This window comes from Pipra filicauda, unplaced genomic scaffold, assembly GCF_003945595.2.
Source record: "Pipra filicauda isolate LSUMZ 115617 unplaced genomic scaffold, ASM394559v2 scaffold443_size986076_pilon, whole genome shotgun sequence".
NCBI lineage: Eukaryota > Metazoa > Chordata > Aves > Passeriformes > Pipridae > Pipra > Pipra filicauda.
Window position 1 is genome coordinate 440,141 of NW_024104580.1, and position 13,409 is coordinate 453,549.

The window sequence follows — 13,409 nt, forward strand, 5'->3', positions numbered from 1 at the left end:
TTTGCACTCTGCATTGCTTATAAGCATTAATAAGAACCTCCCTGAGTCTTTTCTTCTTTTGGGCTGAACAGTCCCTGCTCCCTTAGCTTTTCCTCATAGGAGAGACTCTCCAGTCACTTAATTGTCTTAATGGCCCATTGCTGGGATCTCTCCAGTACCTTCATATCTCTCTTGTATTGGGAAGTTCAGAACTGGACACAGTACTCCAGGTGTGGTTTCACCAGTGCTGAGTAAAAGGGCAGGATCATCTGCTGGCAACACTTCTAATGCAGTCCAGGATACTATTTGCCTTATTTGCAGCAAGACTGCGTTGCTAGCCCTTGATCCTCTTGGTGTCCACCAGGACTCTCTGGTCTTTTTCTTCTGAGTTGCTTTCCAGCTAACGTAATCCTAAAGATATATTGGTACCTGGGGTTGTTCTTCCTCAGATGCAGGACTTCATGAGATTCCTGTCCACCCATTTCTCCAGTATTTCAACATCCCTCTGAATAGCAGCATGACCCTCTGGTGTTATTAGTTAGTCCTCTCAGTTTTTTGTCATCAGCAAACTTGCTGAGGCTGCACTCTGCCTCATCATCCAGGTAATTAATGCAATCGTTGAAAAGGACTAAAGCCAGTGCTGACCCCTGGGGTGCTGTACTAGTTACTGGCCTCCAGGTGGACATCTTGGCACTGATCACCACTCTTTGGGCTCAGCCATTCATCCAGTTTTCACCTTGCTGTCTGCTTATCAAGGCTGTACATCAGCGGTGTGTCCATGAGGATTTTATGGGAGACAGCATTGAAAGCCTCACTGAAGTCCTCCTGGTAGACAATATCCTCTGCTCTCCCCTCATCTGCCAAGCCAGTTATTTCATTGCAGAGAGTTATCAAGCTGGTCAAGCATGACTTCCTGTTGGTGAATTCATGCGGATTACTTCTGATGATTTTCTTGTCCTTAATGTGCCTTGAAATTCACTTTCACAGTCACTTTCCTAGGGACTGATGTGCAGCTGATCTGCCTGTAGTTCCCTGGGTACTCCTTTATGACCCTTTTGAAGATAGGAGTGAGACTTGCTGGTTCTTCAAATGACTATACTAATCATCATTATTATTCAAATATTATTGAGTGACTTCAAAAGGACGTAAGCCAACTCCATCAGCACCTGCAGGGTTCATCCCACCAGGTCCCTTGGACCTACGTGTCTCTTTTGCTTAAGTATCCTCTAATCTGATCCTCCTCCACTCAGGGTGGGTTTTCCTTTCTTGGGGCTTTCACCCTGTTTCTGGTACCTGGAATTCCAGAAGACCAGGCTTGCTAGTAAAGATTGAGAGAAAGAACCTATTCAATACTTTAGCCTTTTCCATGTTCTGTGTAACCAAGGCCCTGTTTCACTCAGCAATGGGTATGCATTTTCTGTAGTCTTCCTTTTGTTCCCTCTGTATGTAAAGAAGCCCTTCTAATTGCCCTTGACATTTCTCATCAAATTTAATTCTGGTTAAGCTTTGGCTTTCCTAACTGTTTCTCTGCATTCTTGGACTTACTCTATACACCTCCCAGGTTACCTGTCCCTGCTTCCACTTTTTTTATGCTTCCTTTTTATGTTTGAATTTTGTCAGGAGCAACTTGTTCATCCATGCAGATCTCCTGACATTTTTTAACAGCTTCCTTCTTGTTGAAATGGTTTGTGCTGGAATTTGGATGAGCTGATTTTTGAATATTAATCAGCTTTCTCAAGTCACTCTTCCCTCCAGGGCCTTATCCAGTAGGATTCTTCCAGGCAGATACCTGAAGAGTCCCAAGTCTGCTCGCCTGAAGTCCAGAATTGTGGTTTTGCTTTTTGCCCTTCTTCAGTCCCTTCGCAATCCTGAATGCCACTATCTTATGGTCAGTGCAGCCAAGGCTGCCTTTGGCCTTCACATTCCAGGAGAGTCTTTCTTTTTTTGAGTGTGACCAGAGCATCTCTTCTCACTGTTTTTTCTATCACTTGTAACAGAAGTTGTCGCTGATGCTCTCCAAGATCCTCCTGCACTGTTTATGCCCTGCCACATTCCTCCAGTTGAAGTGACCCCAAGTGGGCCAGGACTATGAATGGGAGGCTACTTCAAGCTTTGAGCTGGAAACTGGAATAGGGAATTTCTCATGTCCAAACTGGATTATACTACGATCCTGTGATGCTTGTTCATTTCTCAAATTGCCATATGATCATCTGTGTTTCTGCTCCTGTGGGTAGAGATTTAAAGTTCAGCTGGCTGCAAGAGGTGACTTCCTCAAAGGCCAATATGCCATTAGTGTGGAGTTATTCAAATAACGGGTCATGGTCTATGTGTAGCCCATTGGGATGATTTGTAGTTGAATTGGGTTTCCATGGCCAGGTTTTGGTAGCGGGGGGGAAGTAACAGTGGTGAGTTCTGTGGGAAGCCACTAGAAGCATCCTTCTTGTCTGACAGAGCCAATGGCAGCCAGCTCCAGGATGGACCCACTGCTGGCCAAGGCTGAGCCAATCAGAAACTATGATAATACCTCTGTGATAACATATTTAAGAAGGAAAAAAAAAAGTTATTGGGCAGATTAGGTGTAGCCAGGGAAGAGACAATAGAAAATTTGTGAGAGGAACAACTATGCAGGCACCAAGGTCAGTGGAGAAGGAGTGGGAGGATGTGCTTCAGGCACTGGAGCTGAGATTCCCCTGCAACCTGTGGTGAAGATCACAGGGAAGCAAGCTGTTTCCATGCTGCCCAGGGAGGTCAGTCGGAGTGTGGAGATCCACCTGGAGCCCGTGGAGGAGACCCACGCCAGAGCAGGTGGATGCCCAAAAAGGAGGCTCCGAACCCATAGGAAGCCTGTGCTGGAGCAGGTTCCTGACAGGGACCTGTGGACCATGGAGGGAGAAGCTCACTCCAAAGCAGGTTTCCTGGTAGAACTTGTGACCCTGTTGGGAACCCACACTGGAGCGGTCTGTTCTTGAAGGACTGCACCTCGTGGAAATGTAACCCACGTTGAAGCAATTTGTGAAGAACTGTTGTCTGTGGAATAGACACATCTTCACATCTGAGAAGTTCATGAAGGACTGTCTCTAGTGGGAAAGACCCCATACTAGAGCAGGGGAAAGACTTGTTCCTGAGTAGCAGCAGGAATAATTTATGATGAACTGACCATAACCCCCATTCCCCGTCTCCCTGCACTGCTGCAGGGGGAGGAGGTAGAGCTTGAGAAGGAGGGAGCACAGGGGGGAAGGTGTTTTTAAGATTTATTTTACTTTTCATTATCCTACACTCTGATTTTGTTGGTAATAAATTCAGTTAATGTCCCCAAGTTCAGACTGTTTTGTGATGGTATTCAGTGAGTGATCTCTGTCGGTTCTCATGTCAACTCATAAAACCCTGTCCAGTTGTGGAGGGAAGTGAGAGAGCAGCTTTGGTGGGCACCTGGTGTCCAGCCAGCGTCAACCCACCACAGCAGACCACTCCGAACTTTAACTGTTCTAAGGAGACCGTCAGTAGTGAGGGGTAGTCAAATGCCCTAATGGGTGCAACCAGATGCCAGCTTCCCTCTTTCCCAAAATTGTTAACTCCCCTCCATAGTATGTGAGCACTTCTTTCTGGAAGATAAGGAAGATGGTGACAAGATGCTGTTAGCCTCTTCAGTTCAGGTCATCCACATGATTCTTGCCCATGTTTGACAAAGTCTCAGATTAAGAATGACTTTTTCTTAATTTTTTTCATTTCGTTTTTGAGTGGGCTGGGTGAAAATGGTATAAGGGCTGCTTGAGTATTGTCCTCAAAAGCACTGTATGAGTAGGATGGAAAGATAAACTTGATGTGCATTTAGTTGCCTCTCCTTTCCTTTTGTACCACTTTCCACTTGGTCCTTTCCAATATTATGAGAGAAAATATGCATTCAAATGCAGAATCTTCTCTCTAACCTCATTCTAACTCTGAGTGCTTATAAGGTATTGAGAGAATTTGAATGAATATTAATACTTGTAATAAGATGAGACTAAGCTTAGTACATAGCATGAATTCCAAAAGAGGGATATAGATTAAGTATTTTTCTTTATGTGCTGAAAATAGGAAAGCTTTTTATATGTTAGTAAACTAGCTCCTTTCTTCATGGACTATTTAAGTTTTTCTACTGAACAAATGATATATTCTAATGCATTTTGGTTGGTTGAATCATTCTGCTTTAGTCTTGTTGATTGTTGACCATTAGAATATGCAGTTGCCTTCCTGACTGTTTCCTGTGAATGAGGCCCACAATCCACAATGGGATTACATTGTAGTTTTACAAGATCAGACAAGTCTTGTTAGGTGTTTGGAATTTTTACATTTTTGTTTACAGGAAAGGTAAAGAACTTGTTTACATTCAAGTTGTATATGGTTTCTGGAGCAACTGTTTATGTCAATACATCAGTGTAAGATTACTGCTATATTTACCCAATGGCATCTAATTGAGAGGTTTTATCTGATTCCTCCTGTTTTCAATTGATGATTTCCTCATAGAGTAAATGTTTTTCTCCATTTCAGTGTAAAACAAGAGTAGTTATCAGTGAATCACATAAAATGTAAACAGAAAGAAATTAGCTACTATTGGGCATTAGGAATGTGCAAAGTTTGGGAAGAAAAGCTTCTTTGGGGAGACCAAGGCATTTCTCTTGTCCTCTCAGCTCTCAGCTGTGCTGGATGTTCCCTCAGTAACGCATCAGTTCTTGCTTCTATTTCCTTCAGCAGCTTGATGAAAGATGGAGAGTTAGGGCAGCCAAGAGAAATAAATTTCATGACATCATTCTCTGGTGGATATGTGTAAGTTAATTAGTTATGCTCAATTTTATTCCTTTGTTCTCTAATCTGTCTAAACTATGTTACAGGCTCCACTGATCTGTGAAGACTAAATAATGTGCAGACTTGTACACGGTGTTTTCTGACTAGGAAGAAAAAACTCTTGTTTATTTCTCTTAACCTCTGTTGAGGAACCTTAACCATGGGAAGAAAATGGGAAACAGGTCTGATACAGAACTAAATGTTTACTGATGTATTTTTAAGCAAGTGAAGTGTACTGACATTGTCAGGTGAAGACAGTATAAACATTGCTGCAGACTTTTAATTGTATATTGGCTAAGAAGTGGAAATCTTTTATTTTTCCCAAGTGTATAATATGTCTGGTGATTAATCTAGTATCCATTTAGGAGTGCAAGACATCAGCTCTGTGCACACTAAGTTCTTTCATCCTCGGGCCAAAAACCATTTTGCAGGCGTAATGCAAGGATGCCTACAGAGATGTGTGGGTGTATATAAACTCTAACCTGAACATCTTCTAGTGTTCTCAAGAGGGAGGGCAATTTCACTTCTTCATTGATTTTACTGATCTCTCCTATGAGCAAGTAGTGCCATTTCCTTCAACCTGTGATGAATTGCATGTGCTATACAATGTGTGCTATTGCTCACTAGAGGATTAAGCAGAAGCAACAAACCTGCTTCACTTTCTTCAAGTCTTTCATGAGTGGTAGACACCTGCGTCATCTTAACATTTTGATACATAGAAACAGTGTTCCGGTTTTTCTAGAGGAGACTGCCTAGATTGACAAAAATGCTTACACTGCATTTGGATTGTTTACAAAAAAAATAACTGTGTTGGTTATGCTGAAATCTTCAAAAGCAAAGAAATTTTATGTGTATTCTCAGCACTGTTAAATTAAGCTGTTCTGATTACCTGCAGTAACCATGGTATCTAAAAGTCTGGATTACTGCAGTAGTTCTCTTTGTCTGGGATATGGTACATACTGTACTTGAATTTTAATGGAGCCATTTATACAGATTTTATATTTTCTCATAAAACTCCTCAAGGTGAATGAAAACAAGCGTGGGCAAAATGTTTGCACTTTTCAGTGCTCTTTCTGTTACGGAATCTTGCTGGCTTTCTTAATTTCTAACTTATGCAGTTTCTTTGTCTTTTAGAATGTCGGGTGGTGAAATCCACTTCCTATACCAAAATAGCATCGACTTCACGTAGGAGCACCACCAAAAGCCCAGGCCCATCCCGACGCAGCAAGTCTCCAGCTTCTACTAGCTCAGGTAAAGCAAGCGAGCAATCTGTCTTAACAACAGCAACCATTCTGTTTCAATACAGTGGGCAATGCACTTAAAATTCCACCTTTCTGTGGAAAAATGTACGTATGAAACAACTAATACTAAAATTCACTTATTTTCTCAAGTGTCTTCCCAATACAAAATAAAACTTCAGTGTTTTATAAGTCATACTCTGGCATGGTGGTTCAATTCAAATAAGGTCTTTGTGGGGAGATGGTGATCAGAACGGCCCAGTGAGAGATAAACTCTGAGAAGGAGGAAAGTGGGAGAGACACAATGAGACACAGAGACATAGATGTGGGTAGCAGGGCTGGTAGGTATTCTGCCTCCTACACATCCTAATAACAGCTGAAATAAAGAAACCTGAAAAGAGGTAATGGGATGAGGTATCGATTGTGAGGAACAAGCCCAGAGTAGCTCTTTCTTAAACATATCAAGTAACTTTCTTTGTAGCTAGGTGGAACAGAGTTAAATTAAACTTTAGCAAGGGAGGCCTTGTTTGGTGTGTGAATGTTGCAGACTCTTTCTGGGTTTCTTTTGTAATGAATATTCATTTGTGACTATAGGTAATGGACACTGAACTCCTGTTCAGTGTGTGCTCATTTCTAAGTGAAATAGCTGTTCTGCTGTGCATAACAAATTTATGGGACTTCTATGGGACTAGCAACATTTTTGCTATGTTGACTAAGTGGTACCATGTTGGATTTGAACCTGAGAGAAACAGTACTGTTTTAATTTAATGCTGGAGAAGTGTGGGTCAGTAAATTTTAACTTCTTGCAGTTCACTTTTACAAAGGTCTGACCAGAATACATTACATATTCAACCACTGCAACAGATCAGGAGATTATTTTAGAGCTTGTGGGGGAAAAAAGGAATATTTTCATTATAACACGATAATAATTAATATATCATTGCATTTATGGAAACAAAAGAAACAGTGTAGGGAAAATATTAAAAACACAAACCATTTCAGATGGGGCTGTGCTGATGACAGATGTAACCATCTCAAAAATTTCTTATGTAAAACCAATACATTTTTAGGAAATAGGCACATATTAGTTTGACAAAATATGGTCCATGGCCTGCCTATTTGACATAATCATTTGAACACTGCAATTAAGTTTTCTTACAGAAAGTGTTGGACAAAGCCCTACAAAAATGTATGGGGTGCTGACAGAACAGGCTGTCAACTGGTAGAAGCCTGGGTGAAGAACTGGCAGCAAGACAGGGCTCAAAGGGTTGTAATGAATGGGGCTACATCTGCTTGTCAACTGGTCAGCAGCAGCATTTCGTCAGGGGGCAATTCTAGGACCACTTTTATTCAATATTTTTATCGATGATCTGGACGCAGGAGTTGAATGGACCAAGTTTACTGATGCTAACAAACTGAGAGGTGCTGTTGACTCTCTCAAGGGACAAGCTGCCTTACAAAGGGATCTACATAGATTGGAGCACTGGGCGATAATTAATGGGATGAAATTTAATAAGAAAAAATGCTGGATTCTGCACCTGGGATGGAGTAACACTGGGCACAAGTATAAATTGGGAGAGGAGTGGCTGGAGAGCAACACTCCAGATAGGAATCTGATGGTGCTGGTTGGCAACAGGATCACTACAAGTCAGCCATATGCCCTGAGAATCAGGAGAGCAAACTGCATCCTGAGATTTGTCAAATACAGCATCACCAGCTAGTCAGAAGTGGTGATTATCATAATGTATTTAACAATGGTGCGGCCTCACCTTGAGCACTGTGTGCAGTTCTAGGCCTCACAATTTAAGAAGGATGTGAAGGTACTCAAATGTGTCCAGAGGTGTACAGTAAAGCTGGTAAAAGGGCTGGAAGGCATGTCCTATAGGGAGCAGCTAAGGACTTTGGGCTTGTCGAGTTTGGAGAAAAGGAGGGGCTGAGGAGCGACCTGATTTCTCTCTACAGCTTCCTGAAAGGGGATATGGAGAGGGAGGTGCTGAGCTCTTCTCTCTGGTATCCAGTGACAAAACACGTTGGAATGGTTCAGAGGTGCACCATGGAAGATTTAGACTGAACATTGGGAAACATTTCTTTACTGAGAGGTTTATCAAGCACTGGAACAGACTACCTGGAGAAGTGGTTGAGTCACCATCCCTGGAGGTATTTAAAAGATGTGTAGATGTGTAGATGTGGCACTGAGGGACATGGTTTAGTGGTGGACTTGGCAGTGCTGGGTCACCAGTTGGATTTGATGATCTTAAAGGTCTTTTCCAACCTAAACAACTTAATGATTCTATAAGTAGGAAGCATTTCTTTACCAAAAGGGTGATCAAAGACTATGTGGTGGGTTGACCCTGGCTGGATACCAGGTGCTCACCAAAACTGCTCTATCACTCTCCTCAGCTAAACATGCTGAACTTTTGGTCAGCCCTGAATTGGTCAGGCAGTTGGATTAGATGATTGTTGTAGGACCCTTCCAACTATATTCTATTCTATTCTATTCTATTCTATTCTATTCTATTCTATTCTATTCTAAATGTGTAACAACTTAAAAGGATAAACAATTCAATCTAATAGAATTTATTTTTAGTGGGGGTGATGGCTCTTATTTGGCTTTCCGTATCTCTTGTGTTTGCCTTCTGCAAATAGTGAGGTCAAATTATGTGAGTGTTACAGGAAGCCTATTTCTAACCTTACATACATGAGTACTTACATCAGTATTATTTTTATATATGGAAACAATATTGTACGAAGTGGACACCTGCTCTCAAGAATCATTTTAAAATCACATAAAACTAAAAATACTCAACGATTTTAAAAAAATGCAGTTTTATATTAGACATTTCATTAAAAAAAACAGCAATAGAAAGAAAAAGAAGCACTGACTCTGATGTTTTTAGACAAAAAGTTCTCTTGTGAAATACAAACAATATGTATAGATTTCACTTCTCTTCCATCCAACAGGCCAAAAATACTGCCTATTTCTAGGAATTATGTACCTGTAACAGTAGGAAAATAGAGAAATTGCCATCTAGTGCACATATGAGCAGATAATTTTTGCCATGATGTCTACATTAAACATCTCAGTATTAGAGAATCTCCTGAATAACTTGTGCATAATTGCAAGTTATGCTTTTGTTGTTGTGTTGTTACTGCTAAGTGCATGTACATGTATTTTTTATTCTATGTTTTTAAACTGCTTTCAGTTCATCTTTAAACTACTGTTAGGGATTTTTCTTTCATTCGCAATATACATAAAATACTCAAGAAAAAGAGTAGATTCTTTACTCAGATCAAAGGCAGTATATACATATTCCAAAAATTTAAAGGTGTATCATTTTGTGAAGAGTTTTGTCATAAAACCAAGTTGAAAGAAGTAGGGATAAATGACAGACAGAAAGCATTCTGGATAGAGTACCATTGACTAAAAGCTAAGTAAGGTGTATGGAAAAGAGCATGTTGCTAATTAGAAAAATCTGACTCCTTTTGTTTGATACTTGCTGTGTTTTGAGAAGTCTGCACATTCTAGCTGCACAAAATGATCATATGCCTGCTTCAGTCTTACATTAATGTCAATATTAAGATAATACTCAAGGATAACTACATGGGCCAAAAAAAGGAGAATTGCATAGACAAAGGCTGTGTTAAGATGTTGTGGTAGTTTGGATAAGGATGATATGGTTTGAAGCTGGCTCCCTGCCAAGTCTCCAAACCTTACCAATGTTAAAATCTCAAAGTTGGATATTAAAACTGATAAAACTGTAAAATGAAAGGCTATCCTTTAGTTACCCTTCATTATCTTCTGTGTGCATCTATAGGATGGTGTAGCCTTTAATGCAGGTATTCAACATTATTTTTCCTCCCATCCAGCATAGGATAGCTGATTTGAATTCATCATTCTTAAAATTAATGAAGGCACAGTCTTTGGGCCATTTTCCCATTGTTGGAGAAATAGATACATAAGAGATAATAGAGAAATAATGCTAAGAGATGTAGACCATCTCCTCTGGTTTAAGCGTTTAAATGTCATCCTCAACAAGAGTTTCTCTTCTTTGACATAGAATTTCAAGTGGTCAGTGAATTAAGCCAAATTTTGGCTTGAACTAAATGTTTATAAATGCAATGAAGTCCATGAGTTCCTTTTTCTGAGCAAATGGTGGTATGAGGTGATGAACTTTCCAATAGCTTCTGGAGTTGCTTATAGAAGACAAAGGGGTTATTTTGGGGGGTTGGTCATTTGTTGGTTTTGTGTCTGTTTCTCCTTTTTGCACCTCTAGGTTTGAAACAATAACGTTTTACCAAATCCAGTGCTTTGAAGATGAATTCAGTAATTAAATTATTTTATTTTGCTTGAAGGCCCTCACTTTCTGTTTCAGTCTCACCCTGTTCTGGTGCCCCCTTACTCTATGCAGGAGAAGGGAAAGGACCCTGAAAGTCCTCTCTCCTTGGTGATAACCCAACCACTGCTCTGGAGAACCATTTCCTTCATCATCTCATCTGGTACTGGGGGAAAAAGAGTTTTTAATGATATTTCCAAGGCAGTTAGATAACTTTCACCCTTTAGAGGTGCCTGTTTCTCTCCATCATATGTAAAGGCAGCTTCCTTGGCAAGCCTGAAAGCTCTATACAGAACCTACTATGACAGCACTTTCAGGCTTTGCGGATACATACCCGTGAGAATAACAGCATAGGAGCAACAGGATAAAAAACACTATCTCACAAGTGCTAGGGCACATTGCCACGGCAGCATGGGGCAAAGAGGGGAACCTGTGAGTGGCAAGTAGGCTGCAGGGTTGCAGGGAAACACCTTTATCAAAACCAAAGTGCTCAGGGCCACGCAGGTTCAAGTCTGTGTTCTGGTTAACTAACATGCATCAGTCTGTAAGGGAATGGGAAACACACGCTCCCTATTATTTCTTGAGCTATACAGTCTACAGTGAGCAAAAAGACTGCATTTACCTTTACACCATTTCTTGGCATATTTCAGAGGAATGTATGCTTTTCCATAGGTGGTGTTGACCTTTCTTCCATCCTTGCTTTTTCTTTTTTTTTCATAACAGAGCATAAGTTTAATGTACTTATATTTTCCTGGTAGCCTCCCCGGCTCCTGAGAGCAGATGCATCCTATTTTTATATAAAAACACAGAATACTTTTTTCTTACAAGAGTACACGCAAGCTTGGAAGATCTGTGGTAAGGGCTGACTTCTCCATTATTATGTTTTCTTCAGTTTTTTATTTACATCTGACAGTGTTTCAAAACAGTACCACAAGACATAAATCTCACTGCAAGTGGAATGCTTTCTGTTTTTTTACAAATTCATTTGAGATACGGTCTGCTTCAAAAGGCTTTCAGTCTGAATAGAGAAGAGAAGCAGAGAACAAGGCAAAGAAGAAAAGCAGAGAAAGGTAGTGTGACCTCCTGGGCAGGCAGAGGGCTGAAGTCTGGTTCCAAGTGCAATAGATAATCCTACCTCTATTTAATTTTCTGATGTCTTCTTAAAACCTGTAAAACACTTTGTTGTGTTTTTGTAGACATCAAATAGTATTCGGAAAAGGGCATCATAAGAGGTGTTTAATTTCAGTGAGACTGCATATCAGCCTGTTGCTGGTCACTGAAAATTATGAGTGTTGGGTGACTATTCAGTAGCTGTCACCTTCTGTCCAGCTGCCAATTAACACTTGGTGGCAGCCTCAGTGTGGGTGAAGAGTTAACAGATTCAGAGAAAGCAGCACTTCTTCGTGATCATTGTTTTTAATCAAATCAAGAGCAGCATGTGATGACTGAAGCTACTGTACTCTTGGTCCACTAAATTAAGGAAAGATGCTTCATTCAAGTGAACTCTGGTTTAGCTTCTGAAATTCTCACTGTAATTTCCAGGACCTGCTCTCATCAAAAGTAGCTAGTTTCTTTTTTTCCAGGTTGAGTACCTTACTTCTTGTCCCCTCTGAGCAATCTCCTGTTCCCTTCAAATTATCACTCAGGATATTTTAGATGCTTGAAATCTTATTTGTGATAGCAATTCAGGTTTGGTGTTTAAAAAAGTTATTTAGAAGTGAAGTTTATTTAGTGAAAAGTGACTATTTCAAGAATAACTGGGTTGATATATACCTATTCTGGATGACAAAGGGAACATATGTGAAGAATGGATAGAGTAGGTCATATTACAAAGGACAATTTGTTGGGGTATTTTTAAATTGTACTTGGGCAAAGAAATTGTGAACCTGCATGTCAAACTAAACCCTGACCAAAACTGTAGATGTCCCCTAAAGAAAGGAGTGGTTTAGGAATGGAAATTGAACCTTATTGCAGGCTTCTCTAGATCAGATGCTTGTGCTTTTCTCTGCTAAAAAGTTGAGAAAAAAGAGGTAGAGGTGTTCCTCTGCAATAAGATATGTTTTCATTTATTTTGATAGTTCATCCTTAGGCTGTTAGCCAGGAACAATCCTTCTTCAACCACCTGACTCAAGAAAGTCTTTTGTATCCCAAATGAAGGAACATGATGTATCATATTGTCTTGGGTGAGGTCACACGTTTTTATTCACGCTGTTGTAGGTATTCAGCTGACAGATTTTGTAATAAATATACTGAAGCAAAATTTTCCTGAAGCCACAAGTACAAACCCATGGGAGTGATGGAGTCATACTGCAGAACCAAGGATTTCCAGATATTTTTGCTTTGATCATGGCTTCCTTTTAATTTTTTATTTATGGTGTTTGTATTTGATACTTATCATTAAAAAATTAGGTTTTATTTTTTTGTACTCTGTTACAAAAATCAAGAGTGGCTAAGAGAAATAGATTTGGTTAGACTGAACAGTTTAGCCCTCTTAAAGGATTAAAAAGTTAAACCCTGAATAAAGAAAAATGCTCAGAGTTGGTAGTCTGTTCACTTGGACTGATTTGAGAATCCTAGTCTTTCTAAATAGGAAAAACAGTTCAAAATATTTTCATTAATCTTACATACATGTAGATGCTCTCTCAATTAGGTACTACATGAAATTAGCAGCCAAGATCATAGATATCAGCTGAAGTGCAGAGGGAAAAAACCCAGGAGGCACTTACCCACCTTTTGAGACTGCAGAAAAAACAAATACTAGTGCATTGCAGGGAACTGCATATTCAAGGCAGTCTCCTTTCTTCTGAGGTATAAGATACATCTGCAATATCTGCGTCTACAGCACTTCTCTGCTTGGTAGTGCAGACGTAGCTAACTTCTGTTTGAGGTAGAAGTGCTATATCATAGTGACATTACAGTGGCTGAACGTATTCGGGGGCTACCGTCCCTGCTGAGCTCTGCACTGCCTGGGTTACATTGTGTGGCTACCACAGGTACCAGTGACTAACAGGGACTCAAGTACTGGTGGCTGCTGGGA

At 40.3% G+C, this 13,409-nt stretch overlaps 1 protein-coding gene across 4 annotated transcripts in view; it reads left to right on the plus strand.

Annotated features, from left to right (window-relative positions):
• The window catches only part of DCLK1 (doublecortin like kinase 1), a 245,024-nt gene that overhangs the window by 156,581 nt on the left and 75,034 nt on the right, over positions 1-13,409 (plus strand). For all 4 annotated transcript variants that reach the window (XM_027713475.2, XM_027713477.2, XM_027713474.2 and 1 more), the window contains exon 5: positions 5,935-6,051. In XM_027713475.2, coding sequence (XP_027569276.1) covers positions 5,935-6,051 — 117 coding nt within the window. The remainder of the gene's footprint in view (positions 1-5,934; positions 6,052-13,409) is intronic.